Below are 23,333 nucleotides of genomic sequence, written 5' to 3'. Positions count from 1 at the left end.
CAGGTAAAACTCCCCTTCATGTCTGATCCTCAGCTGGTATTTCTAGAGGAGGAGTCTGGCATAACTGAGATGGATGTTCACTGAAGGGCTTGTGTGCAGTTTCAGTAAGTGATTTCCAAAGGAAACAAAAAAGTACATAGATTTTTAAATGGCTTCATGAAAGTCTATGAATGGATAGATATTCTTACTGAAGAGAGTGGATTGCAGGGTCACATCAGGCATTCTGTGCTGTTACAGCATAGCTGGTTGTGATTCTGCTTTCTCAGAGGTGCTTCTTGTTTGCTCTGACAAGACCAAGTTTTCATGTTATATGTCTGGTTACAGAAGCAATCCATTGTTAACATTTTTCCAGATTCTGCTTTTATTGTGTGTGAATTTTGTAATTGTAACAAGTGCTTTCTGGTGGTTGAGGATGTGCAAATAAAATAGGAAATCACATTTCTAGCCACATAGTGCTCACAGTCATGTTCTTTTACATAAATATATTCTTGTTTGAAATTATATTATTTAGGAATATACTGTTAGATAACAGTTTTTGGCTGTCAAGCTCAACTATTCTTACTTGCTTTTTCCTCTTCTACCTCTCTCCACATTTTTTTTTTCAAACCAAAACACCTTATTTAGCAAGAAGTTGAGAAGTTTACAGACCTAGAGAAACTCTACCTCTACCTTCAGCTGCCTTCGGGTCCCAACAATGGAGACAAAAGGTATGTGTGTGAGTGTAAAGGTGAGCAGTACTGAAAACTTGATTTACTTCCTGTGGCACTTAACTGCTGAGGAATCATTCACATCATGTTGGTAGCAGAAGAACCTTTATTAAACATTAAATACTCTTTTTTTCCCTGAAGATCAGATGTTCGGTTTTTTTAAAACTTCAGAATATTTTATTGCATGAAAAGCTTGTGATTATAAATATCCTGAAATGAAAGAGTCATCAGAGAAAGTGTTTCACAGTCTGTGTAATTGTTCCTACACTGTTTATGTATGAAGTCATAAAATAGCAACACCAATGTGATGGTGGGTGAAAGAAAAAACTGATGGTATTTCTGGTAACACTCGTTTGACTAAAGGAAGTTCTAGAAAATCAGCCTGCAGATCAGAGTGTCACAAAATAAACCCTTTCCCAGCAGGATGGTTATAGCAGGCAGATGCCTATAGGAAGCACACTGAGTATCTCCTGGGAAAACTGGGTGCTCCCAAAGGACAGCTGGCAAACTCAGTGGGCAAAAGCTTAGAGGTGGCCAGTAAGGAATAATAAATTTAAGAGTCACTGTGTACTCACAGCTGTGTATCAGTCAAGAACTGGAGTGTGGAGTTAAATTGTGGATGAAAGAGGGAGAAACTGCTGCCCAAGGCTCACGGAATAGGTAAATCCCTGAGGTGCAGGCCCTCTGTGTGTGGTGTCTCTCCACCTGTATAGGCAGGCAGTTCTGAAGTGCTCCCTAGAGCCACGTGCTGATGAGCCCTGCTGGTTGTCTCTGCAGTGATCAGCTGTCCATGTCGTCCAGCCGTGCCCAGCAGATGCACGCCTTCTCCTGGATACGCAACACCCTGGAGGAGCACCCCGAGACGTCCCTGCCCAAGCAGGAGGTGTATGATGAGTACAAGTGAGTCCCTGTGTGCTGCTCTAGCTCTGTGACACTGACTCTGCATGTCCCCACTGCTGTGTGGGACACATGACGGACCATGCTGCTGTACCTGAGAGTGCAGTAGCTGCTCTGTGGCAAACTGCATTCATTACTACTGCCCCTGGAGATAAGCCTGTGATGTTTAAATTGTGCATTACATGTACAGTTGCTGAAGGAAAGGTACAAGTATTTCTTAAAAAGTGAATATCAGTATCAGGTGAATGAATGAATATTGGGCTTGTTTTGTGCAGTGCACAGGTAAAAAGCATCAGTTACTATCTTACAATGTGTGTTGGTCTGCTTGTTTACATACCTATATGACTGCCTTAACAAGGGTGAGGGGTTGAATTGTTCCCCATAGATGCAGCTGTTTTGCACATATGATCTTGCCCACCACACCTTTCTTTCCAGAATGATGCATAAATATTGGACCTTCCTGCAGCAAACCTGATTTCTACAGAGGCACAATATATCTGAATATGTATGAAACCAGTAACCAAGGCCCCTGTGAGTCTGTGTTGTCAAGTCTCAAAGCTACCGTGAACGAGAAAGCGATTAGAAGCAAGGGAGAGGGAGCTGTCTGATGAAAGTTGGATTTGAATTCATTTACAGAACATACCCCATGGGGGAGGGGGAAAGAAATAATCATCCTCAGCCCAGTTGCCTGAAGATGAATAACAGATTTATGATCTAGTATGAATATTTCCATAATCTGAACGATTACTGTAATTTGCAGGGAGCCGAATCCCTTCACCTCCTAAGTGCCTACAGGATTCACCCCATAGTAATTGTTATTGCAGGGCTGCCTTCTGCAAATACCTCCTTTTAATGAAGTCTGTGTGCTGAAGCGTTTTACCGCGATTGAGCTGAAGCGGGATGGCGGTGGGGCTGACAAACAAGCGCACACCTATTTGTGAGCTCGCAGGGCGGGGCGGTGCCGCAGCCGGGCCGCGCAGCCAATGGCTCAGGCACGGCGCAGCGGCCAATCCCCGCGCAGCAGCGCCCGCCCGCGCACGGCAACAGCGGCAGCTGCTGTGCGCCGCGGAGATGATGGCAGCCTTATTCTTAAATATATTTCTTATTTAATAATTTATGGCCTGCTTCAGCAACAAATCTGCTTGGCTTCCATGCTGTGCCAAGCTGCAGATGCCCGGAAATATCATCATCTACAGATTGTGGAGTGTGAAATTTGGATGGCTTTGTATGTAGCTGCATCAAGTATTTGTGTATTGTATTTTTTCTTCCCTAACAAAATAAGGGTGGTAAGCAAATATTCAGGAAAATATCAAATGTTTGGAATCTATTCTCCTTTGAAAGCTTCTGTTCTGTTTTTAAAACATTCAGTTGCTTTGAATATTTTCATGAGCTATTCTTACCCACAAAAGGAGAAGTAGTCTTGGAGTGGGATGTGGGGAACAGGCATATAAATATGTGAGTTAGTTTTGATATGCTCTTTTTCTTTACCTAAGGGTGCTAAGACCTCACAAAATTCAGTTCTGTTATATTAACCAGTTCCCATATCTTTCTTCTGTGTGCAGAGATGGATCTTGCATGAGCTCACATAAGCGGGCTTATGCACTCTGCATGTGTAAATCAAAAGTGCCAGGCTTCAAAAGACTGCTGCATCATACCAGCATCTTCATTCCTGCCATAAATTTTGGTTAAAATAGATCTTGCAAAACTACCAGCCTTTTGCATCACCTTCCATATTTTTTCTATGAAGAGGGAAAGACAGAAGCTTGCACTGCACAAGAGTTCACCATTGGCAAGTGCAGATAGTGTTTTCAGCTCCACATTTCAGTAGCCCCTTCTCACTGAGCTTATTCAATACAATAATTCTTCTTTCTGTTTTGTTGCTCTTCAATTTAAGTGTGAATTCATGTTTCTATCTGGATAAAAGTGAGTGGATTCTTCTTTCTTTTGAAAGGGATAAAATAAATGTAAAATGCATCACAATATAAGGCAGTAGCACTTGGGAAAGCTCTGAGAGCTCGCAGCTGAATTTTAGAAAGGAGGTAAATGGAGCTGGTTCACCTCTTGTTGGTGCTGTGATGCTGCTTGTACTGACAGAATACATTGAGCTGTAAGAGGCTGGGTTTCTGTTGGGTGCTCAAAGTTCTTGTGCCATCTTCCTCTGGGATTATGTGGGAATACAGGCTGGAAAGTGTGGGAGCTCAAGGGGAGGTGCCCAGTATGTTATCCAGCCTGCAGTCAATGGATGCTGCTTCCCATTAGATCCTTTCAGTGTTTTCATGTAAGTCAATTTTACTCGGGTATCTTGTCCCTATTAGAAAACATCCTCCTGCACACAGCCATGTGTAGATTTAGCTGAGTTTAGAGAATTAAGATTTCAAATCTAAATGCAGTTCTGCAGTACTTATGCAGGAAAAATCCTTACTTGCCCACAAAATGATTCGTTGAGCCTTGAGTAAACACTTGAGTCCTCTTATCTTACTTCCACTGCCGTGACGCAAGGGATGAAAGTCACTCATATTAAAGTTTGGTGTCCTGAAGATTCACTTGATACACTTAATATGGATTAGGAGGTCTTTGAGTCATCCTGTATCTCTTTCCTTTAGTCTGTAAATCATTAATCCTTGCTTTACTGGCTGCTAGGCCACTGGGTGCCACCTGATGCACAGACTATATGCACTAAGTGTTAAGAATGTTAACCAACAAGTTAGAAGAATATTCAGAAGCTAACACAGAAGAGGGCAGTAGGTGTAGGTATACCGTGTCTGTTGAACACATCAAGGACACAAGGTACATACTAATCTTGTTGGGTAGTGCTTAGCCAGGGTTTTTATATAAAATTCTCTGATAGGAATAGGATGGGACCTATTGTGTTGCAAAGTCTAGTCCCTTGTCATAAGCAACTACCCATAGAATTGCTTTGAAATCAAACTCCACTTAAAACAGTTGTTTCTTACCGCTGCTGCTGCTGCTCCTGGGAGTCTGACCTGCAATTCCATTTCTCTAGCGGTTTTCAGACATCTGGTTTCCAACCTACCTGATTATAAGGACTAATTTATGTGCCAGCATTATTTGTCAGCCTAATGAGAGCCTACATCTTTCTGAGGTTCTTGACTCTAACCCATTTTTGCAGACCAGTTTTTTTGGGGGTTGGATAAACCAAGAACTCTGTTTTGTTTCATTTAATGGGTTCTTTATCATTTGCTATTCATGCTGGTTTTTTCTGCCCTGGAAGCTGTGTAAGCTGGGCTGCATAGCCTTTCTTCATCAGCTTTTTGGTTAATTTTTTTTGTGTGTTTTAATTCAGTGTATTTTATGTCTGGAGTACATTCAAGATTTGAAGATTTTACCCAAAAAAAAAGCCTTTTCTGCTTATCATGTAGGGGAGTTCTGTACAAAGGAACAAAGCAACTGCGTGTCCGTTGTCATTCCTGTCTCTGTCCAGACCTTCCCTCCCCCCTCTGTCTCCCACCCACCCTTCAAAGAGCAAAACAGCTCCTGGGCTCAGCCATGTGCCAAGAGTGCAGGGAGCAGAGAGAAGAGCTTCGGGGGAGAGACTCCTGCTATGTCCTGTCAAGACAATGAGAGACCACAGATGGACATGGAGGGTTCTCCGCCAAGCCAGGAGGGGGAAGGGCCATGGAGGATGATCTGTCTGAGGGCTGAAATTCCATGATATTACTGGTAGTTCTTGCTGCTAGGAAGTGATTGTCTTACAGCCGATGTGCTAGACACGAGGAATGGCTAATTTTATTCCCTTTTAATTTATTTCGTTTCTCTTAAGGGGGAAATAATCTTAAGTTAATAGTAGTTTGAAGTTAATAGTAGGTCCCCGATCCTAGGGACCTGCTAGCTTGCTACCTAATCCTTGCTAGCTTGTCTTTTTGGATTTTTTTACTTTATTTTGCTGACATTGTTGAGTTTCAATCAAAGATACTGCTGTCTATGGCAGAGAAATTTGGAGAGTCCTCCTTTGAATGGTATTTGAGATTTAAAGTCTTGTAATCAGCATCAGTAAACAAAAAGATCCTCCATTCAGGAATTTTCAGACTGAAGTTTGAATCCATGGAGGCCTGGCAAGATGCCAGGGACAAAAAGCACACAGAGATCTATTTATTAAACATGGAGCAATGTCTGATTCCTATGAGGGTACAGTGAGGCAGCAAAGAATTCCTTTGTAATAACTTCAAAAGGATATATCTAGAAACCAGCCTCTGTGAGTGACATATGTTGAAATGAAATGTGTTGGTATATAAATTGGATATAAAGTTTCTTGATGTTCCACACAGAAACTAGACTGATGCCTGTGTACCAGTTGTAGGCATTGTCTCCTGGTTTGAGTGTGGTGGGGAGGCTCTGCAGGGGAGTGTCAGCACCTAAGAGTGTAAATGTTGCTGTTTGTCTTCATGAAAATCTTTAAATCTGTGGTGATGCTCTCCAAGTGGAGGATACCAACATACAGCCAGGGTAAAAGCAGCAGATACTTGCTCTGTAGTAACCAATATTTTTACTGAGAAAGTAAAGGTAGAGGAAGTATCTCAAGAAATACATAAAGCTTTCTACAGAGCTACAGCTTGAAGAGAAGACATTTTGACTGGCCCACCTGGATACAGACTATTACTAGGTGATGCTGGGGGTGAAGCATCTGTTTCAGACTGCTGCTTTTGCTTTGCATCTGCGTGACTCTCTGGGGTTGGTTTGTGTGTGTGTACCTGATTAGAGGCAGCTGTGGGAAGTCACTGTTCTCTGCACTTTTGCTGGTAACCACTCTGATCATATACATCTTTTTGGAGGCAGGTTGGTTTTGTGTATTGCTGATAGGACTTCTCAGGGGAAAGGAGGGCATTGCTATCTCCTGTTGATGCTGTGGCTGTTGGCAATCTCACTGGTAAGGTTTTATACTGGTGCATTTTAGGCCACAGCACATTTGTGCAACAGTGCAGGGAGTTGCTGTCTTTGTGCAGCCTTACTCATTTCCAGAGCAGGTCCTGGTTTCCTCCTTTGCTTTATGTTTCTGATTTTCCAGAACATTCATCTTTTGCAGCAAAATCAACAATTCTTGTTCTCAAGAATGTATTTTTTAAATGTCACATAGGCCGAAACAGAATTCCTTTTGCTGTTTTTGAGAACTGAAGACCAGTAGCAGTGCCCATTTTAGTAGAACAAGTAAAGATGGCAAAATAATTACATTTTGTTTCTTTATTCCCCTATATCATCAGGTTGTATACTGAGCTGCATGATGATCCTCATTTGCAGCAGTTGGAATCTCTGTTAATTTAGGACTGTTAAATAGGGTTGTCTATAATCAAGCAGCTCTCATAGTTCAATAGAGCCACAGTGGTAGGAGGACTGAGTCCTCAATATGTGCTTATGTTACACCTATAAAGTTGGGTCCCTGGGAAGGCATCTTTTTAAGTTTACTTCTGTTGAGGTCTATTAAATAGAAGTTGTATATGCAAAATCTTTTCTGGACACTGACATATCTCTTACCTACTGCTTTTCAAATATTCCTGCAGGCCTTACCACACTCAAGCTGTGCTTCTGGCTAGAACAGGGACTCTGCTTTATTATGTCCTGAAATATGTGAATTGAAACATATGCTTCAGACTGAGACGTGGAGTAAATCTCAGCTGTGCTCTAGATAGTGCCACTGCTTGTTATGTCTCCACATGACTTGTCTTTGAACTCAGTAGAGAACAAGGCAAAAACTATGATATTAATAGCTCTGTTTATACATTTTTAATGCATTCAGTTCGTTGTGGATAGCTTCATTAATGTTAAATGTGCTTCTAAATATGGACGAGGATAAGTGTTTTCTTTTGAAAACCTTTGGAGTCTAGCATGTAGGCTGGCCTCTTGCATTAACTACGATTCCATTCACGCTTTCTTTCTCTTTGTTGCAGGAGCTATTGTGACAATCTTGGCTACCACCCATTAAGTGCTGCTGACTTTGGAAAGATCATGAAAAATGTCTTTCCAAATATGAAGGCCCGTCGTCTAGGCACAAGAGGCAAATCAAAATATCCTTTGCTAGAACACTTCTCAGTAACTTGTTCTGCTCTTGCCTGGAGAACATCTGTCGTTGTGGCTTAACTACCAGCTAAATGTAGAAGTAATGTTGAATAAAAAATGCCGACACTTTTCCAGTGTTCTTTAAAAATTATTAGTTGCAGTAGTGTTAGGTTGCAAGATATAACTTTGGAAACAAGTATTTAAATTTAGGTTCTGACACTCAGTTGTCACAGCAGCAAGGCATCAAAAAAAATTTTATGATTTAGTGCAAAGAGAGATACTGCAATAAAGGAACCAAAACTGTTAGTGATTTTCTAACCAGTTTTTTCATCAGTCAGAATTTTTTCTTTTTTTGTGCTGAGAATTGTATCTTCCCATGAGAGCCCTTAGAGGCCGTGATGAAATAATGTCCTACCTGCTGCATTCCCCAGGGCTGGCTCTCGCTGCATCCTGACGTGCTGGGTGGGCAAAGCCCCTGCAGTAAGTGGGGGAGGGAGAGCATGAAAAGGTTAAAAGGCATTGAGGCCCTAATTAAAACCCACTCAAAAGACGTAACAGTAATGATATGGATGTGCTGTGATACTGGCCTTTGCCAGGTCTCACTTGAAGCATGCACTTAGAGAATTAAATGCTAGCAGGCAGCCCAGAATAGCTTGTCTTCCATTGAGGGGAAAAACCTTCCATGCTGTAGTGAATGCTGAAGTTTTGTGTCAGTTAAACTGTTTCATAAAATACAATGTTGGATTATCTAGCAGTGAAATCTGAAACTTAGTGCTCATGTTCAGATAGAGCTAGAGAAGTGTTAAGGAAGAGCTCATGTAATTGTAGCTTGACCCAGGGGATCTCTTTAAGTTCTATTTCCAATGTTTCAAATTCAGAATGATTAAAATGTGACCTTGTCTCACACCTACCATAATTCCCAGGCTCCTTAGGTTTCTTTTACTGTAATTATGCTCCATTCTGGTTAATGCAAGCAATTGCAAACTACATGGCCTAGGAAAGAATCCAGACATGTTTACAGAATGTGAAAAACTAGTGATTCTGGAAAGGATTTGTGTGTCATGGAGAAAAGACGCTGTGTGTGAACTCCCAGACTGATGCTGTGGAGAGGAAAAAAAAAGGCTGATTTGATTTTTAGACCTATAAACAAGTGAGTACAGATAATAAATGGAGCATATTTTGTGTACCGATTTGATGAGATCGGTGTAAGAAAAAGTCTGGGTCTTTATATTTTCAAAGAAAAATTATCATGGATGAGGAGAGAGTGCCTCAAAAATAGTGTGAAATCTTAGGAAGAAATGCACTCATTGGGCACTTTATCTTGTCCTGGGAAACTTCAGTTTGAGGAAGTCCTTCAGGAGAAGGAAACAAAGTAGAATCTAATTTTGAGAATGCATTTTTTTAATAGTGATTAATTTTTTTTCTTTTTTAAATTAATTCTTCCATCTTGTTTTAGAAAGAGAGTTTAGTCAAAATTTATGTTAATTATTTGAATATTGAGTAGCTTACTGAAGCTGCCTGGAATGGTTCTTTGCTTGTTCTAAGTCATCAAGTGAAATTAATCATACCCAGCATCTCTGCATGGATTGAGAAACCCAATGACCTGGCCAAGAATGCAGCCATGGATGGACTTTTGATTCTGACTGGCGGGGAGATCATGCTAATGACAGGAATTCTTAGTTCTGTGTTGTTTGCTTTTGAAGCTTCTGAGGGTTATCAGAGGAATTACTGCCCTTCTACCCTATCCCCCAGCTAACAAGCAGACAATGTAGACCTTAATTGTTGCTCACATATTGCTACAGTGGACTGAGGAAGAAGGCTTTTGTGCATATGCCAACACTGCCCAACCTTGACTTTCATAAAACTGGAGATGGGGTATGCTATATATTTGCTTATTCATATATATTTCTGCAAGTTAGCATTTATTATGCCGTTTTTCTGTCAGAACTTTTCAAAACAGTGAAGGTCTATGCAGCTTTTAAGATTTTTCTTTATGATTCTTATATTCTTTATGATTCTTATTATTTTTGAATTGTTGTTTAATTTTTAATCTGTAAAGTTCATGATGAATTGCAATACTCTTAAACTAATTTAGGAGGTGAGGTAGATATCTACAGTGTTCCTATCCACCATATGCATATTTTAAACTCTGATTCTGTTTTGCTTTTACTGTATTTTTTTTAAGTCAGTGCTAGGGAAGAGATACCCCCAATGAAAGAAGCAGTTCCTGGGTAATAGTGACTACTGAATTGACAAGACCCTGAATACAGGGGAAATGAATTGTTGGTGCTCCAAATATTAGGATTCTGTCTGTGATTTTCTTCCAGAAATGTCAATTCTATATAATGCCTTTGGGAACAACCCACAGATTATTGTTAAGACATTTAATTTTGAAAGATACTGATGTTGTGATCTCATTCTCATAATTTCATGTAAAACTATGAACACACTACTCCAACTTCTGGTGTGATTCGGACAATAATTTGCTTTCTGTTTTTGTTTTCATGCCTTAATGACCCTTGTTAATGTAAGTAACCTTTCCTCCTGTGTTTGTTTGGTTTAGTTGGATGGAGCAGAGCCGTCGGGGCAGCTGCAGAGTGCTGATGAGGAGGTCGTGTCTGCAGCCTGCCGCCTCGTTTGTGAATGGGCCCAGAAAGTGCTGAGCCAGCCCTTTGATACAGTGCTGGAGCTGGCTCGTTTCCTTGTCAAAAGTCACTATATTGGTACCAAGTCCATGGCAGCTTTAACTGTAATGGCAGGGGCACCAGCAGGTAATGAGATAATGCTGAATGGTGAAATGGGGGAATCTTCCAACAGCTTGGTTTGAGAAAGCACTTCTCTACTCTTCAGGGCCAACTTTACCACTGACTCTGAGCATTCAGCATTCATTTATTGTGATTTTAGTCACATTGCTGAAAATCACTGTTCTTGCTAATAGTCTGAGTAAAGATCTGAAAATCAGCACTGGTCTCAGGTTTAGGTGGTGATCCTCCCATTCCTCTGGTGAGGATCCTGGTCTTCTAAAGCACTTCAGGGTGTGTGAGTAATTGTGCTGAACTCACATACTTGGCTGGAACAGGAGTTTTGTGCTGCTGCAGTGCTGGTTTGTAGATAGACTGCTGGTGTAGCTGTGTTTCTGTCTGCTAACTTGCCCTAGTTTGGAAATGGTTTTCTGTCAAGAGCAGGTTTTTGGGTGTGGTTTGTTTCCTTCTGCATGCTCAAAATCAATCACTTAATCATTTAGTGTGTTTTGGTGACTGTGAATAAAGTAAATTACAAAAATGAAGGATGAGAAGGGAAATGCAGGTGCACAACATGGCCCCAGACTTGCCTCTGAGAAGTTCTGACTAGGCCTATCAAGCTAAATAGTCTTCAGATCAAGGCCATCCTCTTGAGACAGTTTTAAATGGAAAGTGTTCAGGTGATCCCCTTCTGGATCATGTTCTTTTTCCTTCTAGCTCTCTTTACTTTGTTCCAGCTTGGACCTCACAGGTGGCATTTGCTGCTTGTGTGCTCCATTGTGACCTAACACCTTGGCTGCATTGGTCCTGCCTGCCATGCTGCTGGAAGGGACACTCAGTGTATGGACAGCTCTTCCACTCACGGAGCTTCCCCTCCTCACTTCCTTCAAGGAAGGTGGCCTCCTCCTTCAAGGAAAAGGGCAGTTACCTCCAGTGCATGCCTCTATGGCTTGGATGGTCATTTTAGAAGAGGTTCTTCCTAGGATCACAAAAATAATTCCATTCCTCCTGCAGGGACCTACAGTGTTTCTGTGCATTAACTGAGAAAAAAACAATTTTTACTGTCAAAGAAAAGTTTGAGGGTTTTTTCCTTATCAATATTACTTGCCCATATAGAATAATTGTGTGCCAGTAGTTGCAATATATTTGGGATTTCACTGCTCTGTGAAGAAGAAACTGTGGAAGTGCAGACATGTTGTGACATTCAACCACTCGTGGTACATGCAGAATGCTGCTGAGACAGTGGGCTTCAGATCACAGTTCCAAACCATGTGCTGGCCAACAAAACCAAAAACTTGGGTTTAGTATTGTAAAATTTGCATCAGTAAAACTAGTAATGTAGTAAGATAGTGTTGATTAATTTATAATTAGGAGTAATTTTAAAACTCTGTAACCTCAAAGTGTAAATGGAACAATGTTAAACCATTTCTGAAGGGGTAATTCAGCAAGGTTATTTGGTCCCTAAAGAGCATGCTAATCCTCTTGACTGTTAATAAACAGAAGATCATAAATATGATGTGATTTTGTAAGGGAAATTAGTGCTAGCTGCACAGAGGACACCAAGTCTGTTTTCTCCATGAAAGCAGCACTTGCCTGCTTTGTAACCAGTAAAGTAATTTCTCCAGGAAAAAATGCTCTCCCATTCTAATTTCCATTGTTTTTTGAATTTTTTCTTCTTTTTTTCTTTTTTTTTCCCCTGAACACTTGTCCTTTTGCAGTTTTCCCCCATTATCCCTGATCACACAGAGGTTTGGATCCATTCTGATATTAGATGCACTGTATTTAATGCCTTGGCCATTAAGTAATGTCACATACTCAAAACTGCTCCCCTGTGACACAGACCCGCAGCTTTCTGGAAGCATTTTTCATTCAAAGCTACCTTAGAGCAGGTAACAAAACCATGGCAGGTGCTGATTTTAAAGGCTCATCTGAAGCATGCCCGCCGCCCTCTGCTGCCAGTTCAGTGAAGAGCACCGGGCTGAGATTGTGCTGACACACAAGGTGCCATTTCACATTATTAGAAACAAGAGGCCCGTATGGAGCGTTTTAGCAGCTAATGCCCAGCTTTCCAAAAGACAGAGATTTTGTCACAAATGTGGGAATAAACTGAAGCTGAATAGATTGAAACATGAAGTGGATGGGAGCAGCTCATGGAGGAGGTGTTCCCAGAATGGTTTTGGAGATGCCTGCCAGATATTCTCTGTTAGATGTAGAAGTGGCACCACAGCAGACAGGGTATGGTTGGTTGTAATTCGTTCTCCTTCTTTTGTTTTCAGGAATAAAAGGGATCCCCCAGCCCTCAGCTTTTATACCTACTGCTGAAAGTAATTCTTTTCAACCCCAAGTGAAAACTCTGCCATCTCCTGTTGATGCTAAGCAGCAGCTGCAGCGTAAGATCCAGAAGAAGCAGCAGGAACAGAAACTGCAGTCTCCTTTGCCAGGAGAGTCTCCAGTAAAGAAAACAGAAGGCGCTGCCACCAACGGTGTCACCAGTATATCTAATGGGAGTCCTGCCATCCTGTCCCCTCCACCTATTGGCATTGTTGTGGCTGCTGTCCCCAGCCCCATACCGGTAATGCTCTCCAGCAATTCTCTAGAGAATCCACCCTATGAAAGGTTGTACATTGCCAGTAACCAAGCAGGGGTGTCAGTGGATTAGAACAGTTTCCATTCAAAGGCTGGAGTGCCTTGATGCTTTTCTGTGTGTTGTGTTATAGCACGTTAGTTACAGGGTTGATACAGAGGCAGCAGAATTCTGATCCTGTAACATAGGCCAAGTTCATCTTTGAAGTCATTAAAGTGAGCCTTGACATGAAGTTTAACCAGATGAGAGAGCTGACGCCAGTTGTGTGGGTCACTGAGGCTCTAATATGGAATCTAAATTGCTTTTCATTGGCCCAGTGCATTTAGTGACAGGTACAATTTTATTTTAAATGAATGTCTGTAGTACAGAACATTTTTGTCTTTCAGCCTTATAAAATTGGGCTAGGGAGTACAGGAACGTTATTTGGTGTTAAGATGTTCGCTGTGCTGTTCATTTTGATAAGTAAGCCAGTTTTTCTGCCTGATGGTGAGTTTGTATTTAACTCAATTTTGAAACGTTAACAATGAGCAGTATTTTGAACACATCCTCTCCTCTTTAGCCTTTGTATGTCAATCTTTTTGTCCCAGGTGGTGAAGGATTGTATGAGAATGATCCTTTCATTAGCAGAAGAGCAGACTAGTGTATACACCAGTGCCTCATGCCTTAAAAGTAGGAGGCATATGTCTGTCTACCAATCCTTAGGCAGGGAAATAGAAATCGTCTTGGACAAGTAGAAGAGCTTATTTTCTTTCAAACTGATATTCACTAGCTTTGGTGTATTGAGCTATATTGTCTTTCACTTTTGAAGTGCTTGGGGCTGAGGTCATGCGTGGGCTTGGGGACCTCTGGCTTTGTTACCACACTTTTTCTCTCTTTACAGGTGCCAAGAACCAGGCAGTTGGTGACTTCTCCAAGTCCTATGGGATCGTCTGACAGCAAGGTCCTGCCGCTCAACGTTCAGGTGGTCACTCAGCACATGCAATCAGTCAAGCAGCCACCAAAGACTCCCCAGAACGTTCCCGCTAGCCCCGTTGGTGACCGCTCTGCCCGGCATCGCTACCCGCAGATCTTGCCCAAGCCAGCAAACACCAGTGCTCTCACCATCCGCTCTCCCACCACGGTGCTATTTACCAGTAGCCCAATCAAGACTGTTGTGCCGGCTCCACACGTGAATTCCTTAAACGTGGTAAAAATGACAGCAATATCTCTCGCCCCGAGTAGCAGCAGTGTGCCCGTCAAACAGACGCCTTCGGTTAGCACTAGTGCAGGAGCAGTGGAAGAAGGGAGGACTGGTCCACAGATTAAAAATGGATCTGTTGTTTCACTTCAGTCTCCAGGATCCAAGCCTAGCACTGCTGCAGCTACACCTGCAGTCAAGATCAAAACAGAACCAGAAGCATTGCTGGATGAGAACTCTGCACAGGGCCAAGAGAGTTCTGACGTGTCTAAATCCATAAAGGCAACCCCTGACCTGCCTCCTGCACAGCTAATTAATTTTGAGGTTGCAGCCTTGAAGGTTTCAACGGATGATGTCATGGAGCTAAAACCAGGTAAGGGCTGTGATCAGGAAGCTGAAGAAGCAGGGACCAAATATAAGACACAGTCTGATGAAATCACACCAGTTTCTTCAGCAGGCAATAATCAAAGCACTCTTAAGCTCACAGTTGCCAGTCAAAACTTGTCCAGCACCAGCATCAATTCACCTCCTACTGGTGAATCTATGATTAAAGACAAAACATGCACTAAAAGTCCGAGAAAGAGACAACCTTCCACACTTCAGGATTCCCAGTTACCACCTGTAAAGAAACCACTATTGGAGCAGTTTGCACCTGGCAATGCCGTGGAGGGTCAAAAAGCGAACAATGTTAAGAAGGCTCTGAAGGTTGGATCAATAGCTAACAGTGACAACACAGCAACGCTTGCTCAAGTTCCCATCAAGGTACCTGTGACAGTACCTGTACCTCCTACAGCTGCTGCAAACTTAGCAACAGACCTTTCTTTGAGCACCAATTTAAATACCTGTGATCCTGCTTTAGAACAGCAGCTTGCATCAGCATCATCTCCAGATATAAAAGTAAAATTGGAAGGAAACTTGTTTATCATAGAAAATGATTCAAAATCTGATGGCAGCTTTAACCCAAATACATGGCACCATATCACCAAAACCTCTGATTTTGCATCTGTAAATTGTGATCAGCAGCAAGATATCAGTGTTATGAGTATTGCTGGGCACTCTGGCTCTAGTGACTTACAGGAGTCGGCGTGGGAGCCGGTGCACTGTGAAGGTATGCAGCAGGATGTGTACAGCCAGCAGTTACAGAGCCAGATCCAGGACTCCTTGGATCAAATACAAGCACAGTCTTCAAATCAGTTACCTCTGCAGTCTGAGCTGAAAGAGTTTGAGCATACAGTCCCTCAGTCAAATGAAAACTTCTTTTCATTTGATGACGACCTTACCCAGGACAGCATTGTGGAGGAGCTGGTGCTCATGGAGGAGCAAATGTCCATGAACAATTCCCATCCTTATAGTGGTTGTCTAGGAATGGCGCTTCAGAGTCAGGCTGCAGCTCAAGGAGCTCCCGTATCATCTCATCCAAGCAACACGCACTTTTACCATTCGATCCATAACAACAGCACTCCAATTCACACTCCCACCCCCACTCCCACCCCAACTCCCACTCCCACCCCGACTCCAACACCCACCTCCGAAATGATTGCTGGGTCTCAGAACATGTCTCGAGAGAGCCCTTGTTCAAGGCTGGCTCAGACGACGCCCGTAGACAGTGCCCTCGGAAGCAGCCGGCACACGCCCATTGGCACACCCCATTCCAACTGCAGCAGCAGTGTCCCTCCGAGTCCTGTGGAATGCCGAAACCCGTTTGCATTTACTCCCATCAGCTCTAGCATGGCTTACCACGATGCCAGCATCATATCAAGTAGCCCTGTGAAGCCAATGCAGCGGCCTATGGCTACCCATCCTGACAAAACCAAGCTGGAGTGGATGAACAACGGCTACAGCGGGGTTGGCAATTCCTCTGTTGCCAACCATGGCATCCTCACAAGCTACCAGGAGCTGGTGGAAGATCGCTTCAGGAAACCTCACGCTTTTGCAGTTCCCGGCCAGTCATACCAGTCTCAGCCACGCCACCACGACACTCACTTCGGTCGCGTGACTCCTGTTTCACCTGTGCAGCACCAGGCAGCCCCTGTCAGTAGCACTACCAAGCAGGAGGGCTTTGCTGTTCCTGCTCCTTTGGACAACAAAGGAACTGGTTCGTCTCTCAACAACAGTCTGAGATGCCGGAGCGTGAGCCCCGCTGTCCATCGCCAGCGTAATCTCAGTGGAAGCACTGTTTACCCTGTGTCAAATATACCACGTTCTAATGTGACACCTTTTGGAAGTCCGGTGACTCCCGAAGTTCACAATGTATTCGCTAATATCCATGCAGACACCAGTGCCAATAACATAGCACAGAGAAGCCAGTCAGTCCCGTTGACTGTGATGATGCAGACGGCCTTCCCGTCTCTTCAGAAACAAACAAACACTAAAAAAATAACCAGTGTGTTGTTAAACAAACTTGATTCTGATAGTGATGATGCAGTGAGAGGTTTGGGAATGAACAACATGCCCTCAAATTACACAGCCAGGATGAATCTCACTCAGATTTTGGAGACATCCAGTGCTTTTCCTAGTGCCAACCCACAAAGTATGATCAATTCCAGCACTTCAGTTTATGAATTCCAAACACCAAATTACCTCACAAAAAATAGCAGCACCGATCAGATCAGTTTTCCTTCTGGAGATAACCAAGCACAATCAGACATCGGAGAGCAGCAATTAGATTTTAGCAGCACTGTAAAAGACCTTTTAGGGGAGGACAGTCTGCCAACAAACCAGCAGCTGGTGAATCAGGTGGCATCAGATCTCAATAACGTTGCATCTGTCTTTCCCAGCGACATCAGGTTGTCTTCCGAGCTCTCAGGCAGCATTAACGATCTGAACACTTTAGACACAAATCTACTGTTTGATCCAGGTCGTCAGCAGGGACAAGATGATGATGCTACACTGGAGGAATTAAAAAATGACCCCTTGTTTCAACAAATCTGCAATGAATCCATTAACTCAATGACTGCATCAGGTTTTGAGTGGATGGAGAGTAAGGATCATCCTGCTGTTGAAATGTTGGGTTAATCTTGTTTTATAATATGTATGTAGCACACTGTATCTAAAAGACAGACGTATTGTATTTGTCTTAATGGAAGTGCCTCCCGCAGCAGAAACACTTGCTATGTATTGTGGCATTTTTAAAAAAAGTTTGCTGTACCTGTTGCTCATTCTTCAGTAAGGAAAAGGCAGTCTTACAAATTTTAAACAAATCTCTGAAGGTGATGGGCTATCAAAGAGCCAGTATTAAAATTTTAATTTTGAAGTGTTTCCCATTCAACATTTCTTGTTTTAGCAAATAAAGAAGTGGTTAATGGCAGCCAGTGATGACAGCTATGGTTGATGCTTTGGGAGGGTTTTAATTCAAGCTTGTTTGTAGGCTTTCCGTGCTTTGTATTGGTTGTTACTTCTTAGTAGGTGATCTTTACTGACCTTTGTCATCCAGGTTTGAAATGCAGGGTGCCTGCAGGTAGGTAATGTGGTGGGGAGTGGGTACAAGTGGACCAGGTGACATGCAGATGCCTGATCATTGTGTAGCTGTCTGGAGCACTGCTCGATGGTGAACCTGGGGAAATCTCTGTAGCACTGGTGCCATTGGCATCTCCATTAAAACACAGAGATGGGAAAAGCTAACAGGAATGATCAAGGAAAAAGATGCACTAAATTTTTTTATTTAAGAGAAATAAATCTATGTAGTTATTTTATCCATTAATATTCATGACATACTTGATATTTTAGTTCTCATGTCAATGTTTTTATATTAGGTAAAATTAATGCAAAAAGATTTTGAGCACTGAGTTTAATCTAGGGATGACCCCCATATATTAAAGTGATAGGGACTGTGTATCAATGCTAGAGAAGGAACATGATATTTTCCCTCTTTTTTCCTTTTTTTTAATAGAGAGCTGCTGGAGCTCATTAAAATACTGTTTCTAAAAGCTCCTTTGTTTTAAGCTTGCTCTTTCCTAACCTAGTAGAGGGCATAGGAAGATGGTATTTTTTTTCTATTTCAGTAGGTTGAGCCTTTCTGTCTTTCTTGCTCCCCCTCTTTCTCTCAAACAAAAGATTATTAAAATATTGGAAAATGTGGTTAATCTAAAAATATTTCATATAGAGCCATAATACTGCCAGGCACTTTAAAGATAAACAGTAAGACATTTGATCATTCTTTTGGTAAAACTTCTTTTGAAAGTACTTACTGTTTTAGAAGCCTGAATTCAGTTTTCAAAAATGATTTGACAGGGTTGATGAATCTGTTTTTTTTTTTTTTGTTTTTAAGGAAAAAAATGCTGCCCCTCTGGAAAATGAGAATTAGACTCCTGTCTCACTGGTTCACTCAAACCAAAAAGACCTTTTATTTTATCAGCATGGCATACCTGGATCTCTAATGGTCAAAAGGGAGAGGTATTTACCCAGCTATGCCTTGATACTAGAAAGAGGACTTGCAGAGGCAGATTTTTACAAAAGTAGTAGTGCACTGAGTATGCTACAATACTATCCCTTAAGCCTAGTATAAAATGGATTACTTTTCCTGTGACCTGACACAAAGCAGAAAATAGAGCAGGAAAAATTTTCTTCTTTTGCATTTCTTTGATGAGTGGTCATAAATTTACAAAGGGGGAGGCTCAGTAAACCCCCCCCTAGATTTCTCTAAGGGGAAGATGCTCAGATTTTTCATGTGATTAGTGTTTTTCTTTAAGTGACTTGGTGGTCTTCTATTTCTTCAGTTTTTGTAAATGACTTGAGATCCCAGTACTGGTCAATTTTTTTGGCAGTGCTGATTCAACTTGTGCTGCTGCATTGGCACTGGAGGTGCTGGTATATCATGGCTTCTCTTGCCCTTGCCCCAGTTCATCACCAGTTTATGGCTTCTGGAAGGACAGACAGGTGTGCCAAGGAATAGCAGCTTGTGGGGGCCTGATTTCACTGTGCTTGCATCAGAAGTTTTGCCACTTCATCAGGAGCAAACCTGGGGAGTTCTGATCCCTCCTTGAAGCACAAGGATGTTGATTTGCTTTAAGACCAAGTGACTCTTCCAAAGTGATGGGGAGGAGACTAAAAGCTGCATAGTAACTTTCTGCTTGTTGTCCTGCCAGGTGTGTATCAGTAAAACTTGAACCATTTTTCTTGTAGACTGAAGTTGCTGAAGGCAGGGCTTGAATTCTGTATTTGCCCATGGCCTTCTGAGAGGATGTGTTGAACATCCCCTCACCCTGGTAGGAGGATGGGTCTGAGAGACACTCAGCACCTTTTTGTTTCTCTTCCTGACCCTGTGTGAAGTGCCAGCACTACTGTGAATAGGTGAAACCTGCTTTGATGAAGGGGGAGGGTCCTTCCAGCTCAGCTCTTGTGTGATGCTGTGACTCAGTGGCAGCTGCAGCAGCCCGTGTCCCACGGTGGGCTGGCCTCACCTCGGGTCTCAGACACTGACACTGAGGGGAGCCTGGGGGAAGGAAGGTTTAGCCTAACTGCTAGATTTTTTAAGATTTCTCACAAAAGCAAAAGTAGATTTCAAGTTGATGCATTCTAAATTATGCAGCCATCACCAAAGGTTTTTAAAAGTGCGTTTAAAATTCTCTTTTAAATGCAAGCATTACATTGGGCCTAACATGTGATTTAATTAGCAGAAATATTCTATAATCAGTGGGTTTAAAGTAAATATATGTTTAAAATTAAAAGTATTAAATTTGATAAGAATTATTTGAAGTAAAATCCAAGGCACAGGCACAGCTTTGTACATTGGTATGTATCATTCTAGAGATGTTTGTGTGTTGGTGTTATAAGTAATGTTAGGTCCCTGTACTTAGTGCTAGTTAGTTCTTTATGATACATTGAGACAGAGCACTACTGCACACCAAAGTATGCAATACCCAAAGGAAAATTCTGTGATCCTAACAAATGGAAGCCTGTCTTTGTCAGATACTCCAAAACTTTGAATTTGAGACAGTTCTGACCCCTTGTTTACATTATTGGCTTCCTACTAACATAAGAAATAAATTATTTTGATAGCAGTTTTTGCTAAAGTATACAAACTAGTGAATTTGTACCCTGTGTACAGTATTGCAGCAAACACTTTAAATTTGATTGCTTGGTTAGTCCAGCAAACTTTCTGAGTTCATAATATTGCACTAAAATTCTGTTGAACCTGTGGCAGGCACATTCCTTAGGATAAATGCAACAAATACGGCCCACAGATTTAAAAAAAAGGCAAAATGAAAAAAAAACTTTTTAATGTGTTTCATTATTAGAAGGCAAAATGTCATTAAAAGTGACAGGTGAAATTGTCTTATGTAGCAATGTGCATTGATCTCAATGAGATATTTCTATTTTTGATTCTCTTACATGAGAATATTGCAGCAGGAAAAATTAAGTTTAGTTTGCTTCACCATGTTAATACATGATCACAAAACGTGCATGAGTGTTAATGACTTAATCTTGTACAGTACTAGATATATTCCTGTAACCACTTTTATTTTTTTTATTCTTTTGCTGTATTGAAGCTGGTTCAGTGTTAACCAGGTGAGCATAGTTATTCACAAGTTATTTACTTTTTTATGTTAACTAATTCAGCTTAGTTATTGTTGAATATGTTCCTTTCTTGGATTATTTTTTATTGTTCTGGTGTTGAAAAACATTTTTGCATCATTTTATCATGATAAGAATTCATGAAGTAAATAATTTGCAAATAATTGCAATAAGCACTGACTTCCGAACTGAAAAGAAGGAAAACGTTTCTTGTGCAGTGCATCTGAGGATCATATAATAGTCTTGTACTATACTGTGCTTTATTTACTGCACCATAAGGAAAGAAAAATCCCTGTTCCACATTTTCATTTAGTGCAGGAAATCCAGTTTCTCCCCTCTTCCCCAGTGTTTTGTTGTCTGTTGTACTGCTGAAACTACAGTAGTTGAATATTGCAGTAGCATTTCAGTTATTTTTTTTATTGAAAGTGCTCAAAAATTGTTTTTTAAATGTTTTCAAAAACAATAAAAACATTTTGTATTAAAATTATTTCTGGAATTTTTTCTTTATATGGAAAATGTGCTTTAGGGCTGGCCTAAAATACAGAACTTTGTAGTTTGTGCAATGACAGATGACAGCTGCCCAGTTGACCCTTGCTGCAATTGCTGAGCCCAGTAAAGCTGAGTGTGAAGGTGAATCTTCCTCGCTGGGGTGCCTTGGTCAGACTCAGCCCAAGTGTTGGTTTCATGCCTGGTGCCAGCTCTTGCAGTTGTGACATACAACATTCATTGCTGCTGTTGCCATCCACTGTATTGGTGCTTGCCTGGTTCTGCTTTCAATATTCATAAGGCACTCTTACAAGGTAGTGTTAGTGTGGCTTGAGTTGCTGACACCAAGGGGAAATGTGTGCTTTGGTCTATGGAGGCCTGGATTTGGATTGCAAAATGGCATGTAAACCCATGAGTGTGCCTAGCATAGTCTGTGAGAACAGGATGGAAAGGCATTGCCACAGAGCAGGAGCTGGCTACAGAAAAATGAGAGAGGATAAATAGTCAGGTTTTCATGCCAAAGAGAAGGCACTTGTTCAGACTTCGACTACATCCCAGACTATTGAGGTGCTGAGATGAGCTGGCAGGTGACAAGATTTGATGTTTGCACAAATCCCTTAGGCTCATCAACAAAGAAAAAGAATTGTCACAGAGACATAAGACAACATAAATGAAATAGAATCAGAAAGATACAAATTTTAACATATTGTGGGAGGAAATACTATTAATATATCTCACTGCATTCTAAACATGCTTTACAAAGAGGTCTCAATGAACAATTGACAGACACCCTTTATGCTCCACAGTCATAAAAATGCAAATTAAAAGCTCCCAAGGTATGAAATAGAATATAATGTAGAAGATAATAGAAGCTTACTTTAGAAATTGCTGATTCACCTGAAGTAATAATGGGTTTTAATTGGAACCTCTCAGCTGTAAATTTGAAAGAATTTGTCTTAATGGTTGGTAAAAAGGATCGAAAGATTCTTTTTAAACAAACAAATCTCTGAATGGAAATGTCCTAACAGGAAAGATTTAAGAAGGTAGAAAGCTTGGAGCTGAAGTCATGAGCTTTGTAGATTTCAAATTATTAGATGCTTACGTGCTTAATAAAGACATCCAGAGGAAGTCCAAAACAATTGCTTTGAAATATTTTCACTTCTCCAGAAATACCAGTCTGTATGTGTGAATGCAGCTGGTATTCCAGTAAACAGAATTCCACCTCTGGGCTTAGGGATTGCTGTGCCAAATGAGGCAGTGGTTCATGTAGTCCATACAGTGTCTCTGGCAACTGATATCTCTTCTCTAGAGCAGACCTGCATTATTACGTGGTCACTGAATAAATGGCTCTTTGGAAACTGTTCTAGACTCAAGAGACAGAAGCTCCATCTGAAGTTAGAGTTAACCAATGCTTGGATCTTGCTGCTCTCCTCCCTCTCTTAAAAATGGTACAAGTTGAGCTTGGATAAGGAGACAAGATTGAAGAAAAATATATAGTGAGGCTTACAAATTGGAGCAACCTGGGAAGTTATTCCAAACTTAAGGAAAGAGCAGGGACCTGACTGTATGCTTAAGATGTTTCTGAGTTGGGATCCACAAAATAGTTAACAATTAACCTGAGTGTGCCCAGGCCTGGGCTGTGCTGTCCTTGTGCTGTGCTGTGTTTGTCTCTGGCTGCAGGAAACCTTGGCCAGGTAGCCATAACAGAGGAGCTGCAGGCAGCTCCCACTCAGTGCTGGCAGTGATGCCACTTGGGTGTCCTTGCCTTTTATCTCAAAGTGCAGCTGGAAGTTCTCATGTGAACATCCTTTCTGACTGACCTTTGAAGTAGTGAGCAGAAGTTGTTTTCTGGTAGGAAAATCCTGTAAAAACTCAAATAAGGTGGCCTTCCATAGGCAAGATGTGTGTGTGGATTGGAGCCCATTCTGTGCACAGCTGAGGGATCTGAAGGGATGTGAGACTGTACTGTCCTCTCTTTGTAGTGCTCACAGCAAATGGCATTTTAAGCATTACTTCACAGGATCTGAGTGCCTTTGTTACTGCTTTTATAACAAACCAACACCTTCTACTGCATAGTTAACATTGCCTGATGAAATTGCAAATCTTTGTTTCTTTTGTTCTTCTTACCCAACTTGTTAAAAAAGAGAAGGGGGTGACATACAAACTCAGGAAAGCCAGATTAATTAAGTCAGAAGTGAAGTGAGGATATGGAAAAATTG

At 41.6% G+C, this 23,333-nt stretch overlaps 1 protein-coding gene across 1 annotated transcript in view; it reads left to right on the top strand.

The window, feature by feature from the left end:
• RFX7 (regulatory factor X7) overlaps window positions 1–21,115 on the top strand; it is a 49,202-nt gene extending 28,087 nt beyond the window's left edge. Inside the window, exons 3-9 of the mRNA XM_059481935.1 lie at window positions 625–707; window positions 1,485–1,607; window positions 7,505–7,621; window positions 9,404–9,488; window positions 10,177–10,384; window positions 12,631–12,926; window positions 13,819–21,115. Of these exons, the coding sequence (XP_059337918.1) occupies window positions 625–707; window positions 1,485–1,607; window positions 7,505–7,621; window positions 9,404–9,488; window positions 10,177–10,384; window positions 12,631–12,926; window positions 13,819–17,130 (4,224 nt within the window). The 3' untranslated portion in view covers window positions 17,131–21,115. The remainder of the gene's footprint in view (window positions 1–624; window positions 708–1,484; window positions 1,608–7,504; window positions 7,622–9,403; window positions 9,489–10,176; window positions 10,385–12,630; window positions 12,927–13,818) is intronic.
• Window positions 21,116–23,333: the final 2,218 nt, after the last annotated feature.

Source organism: Ammospiza nelsoni, chromosome 14, assembly GCF_027579445.1.
Source record: "Ammospiza nelsoni isolate bAmmNel1 chromosome 14, bAmmNel1.pri, whole genome shotgun sequence".
Classification (NCBI taxonomy): domain Eukaryota; kingdom Metazoa; phylum Chordata; class Aves; order Passeriformes; family Passerellidae; genus Ammospiza; species Ammospiza nelsoni.
This window is presented reverse-complemented; position numbering and strand designations above follow the sequence as displayed.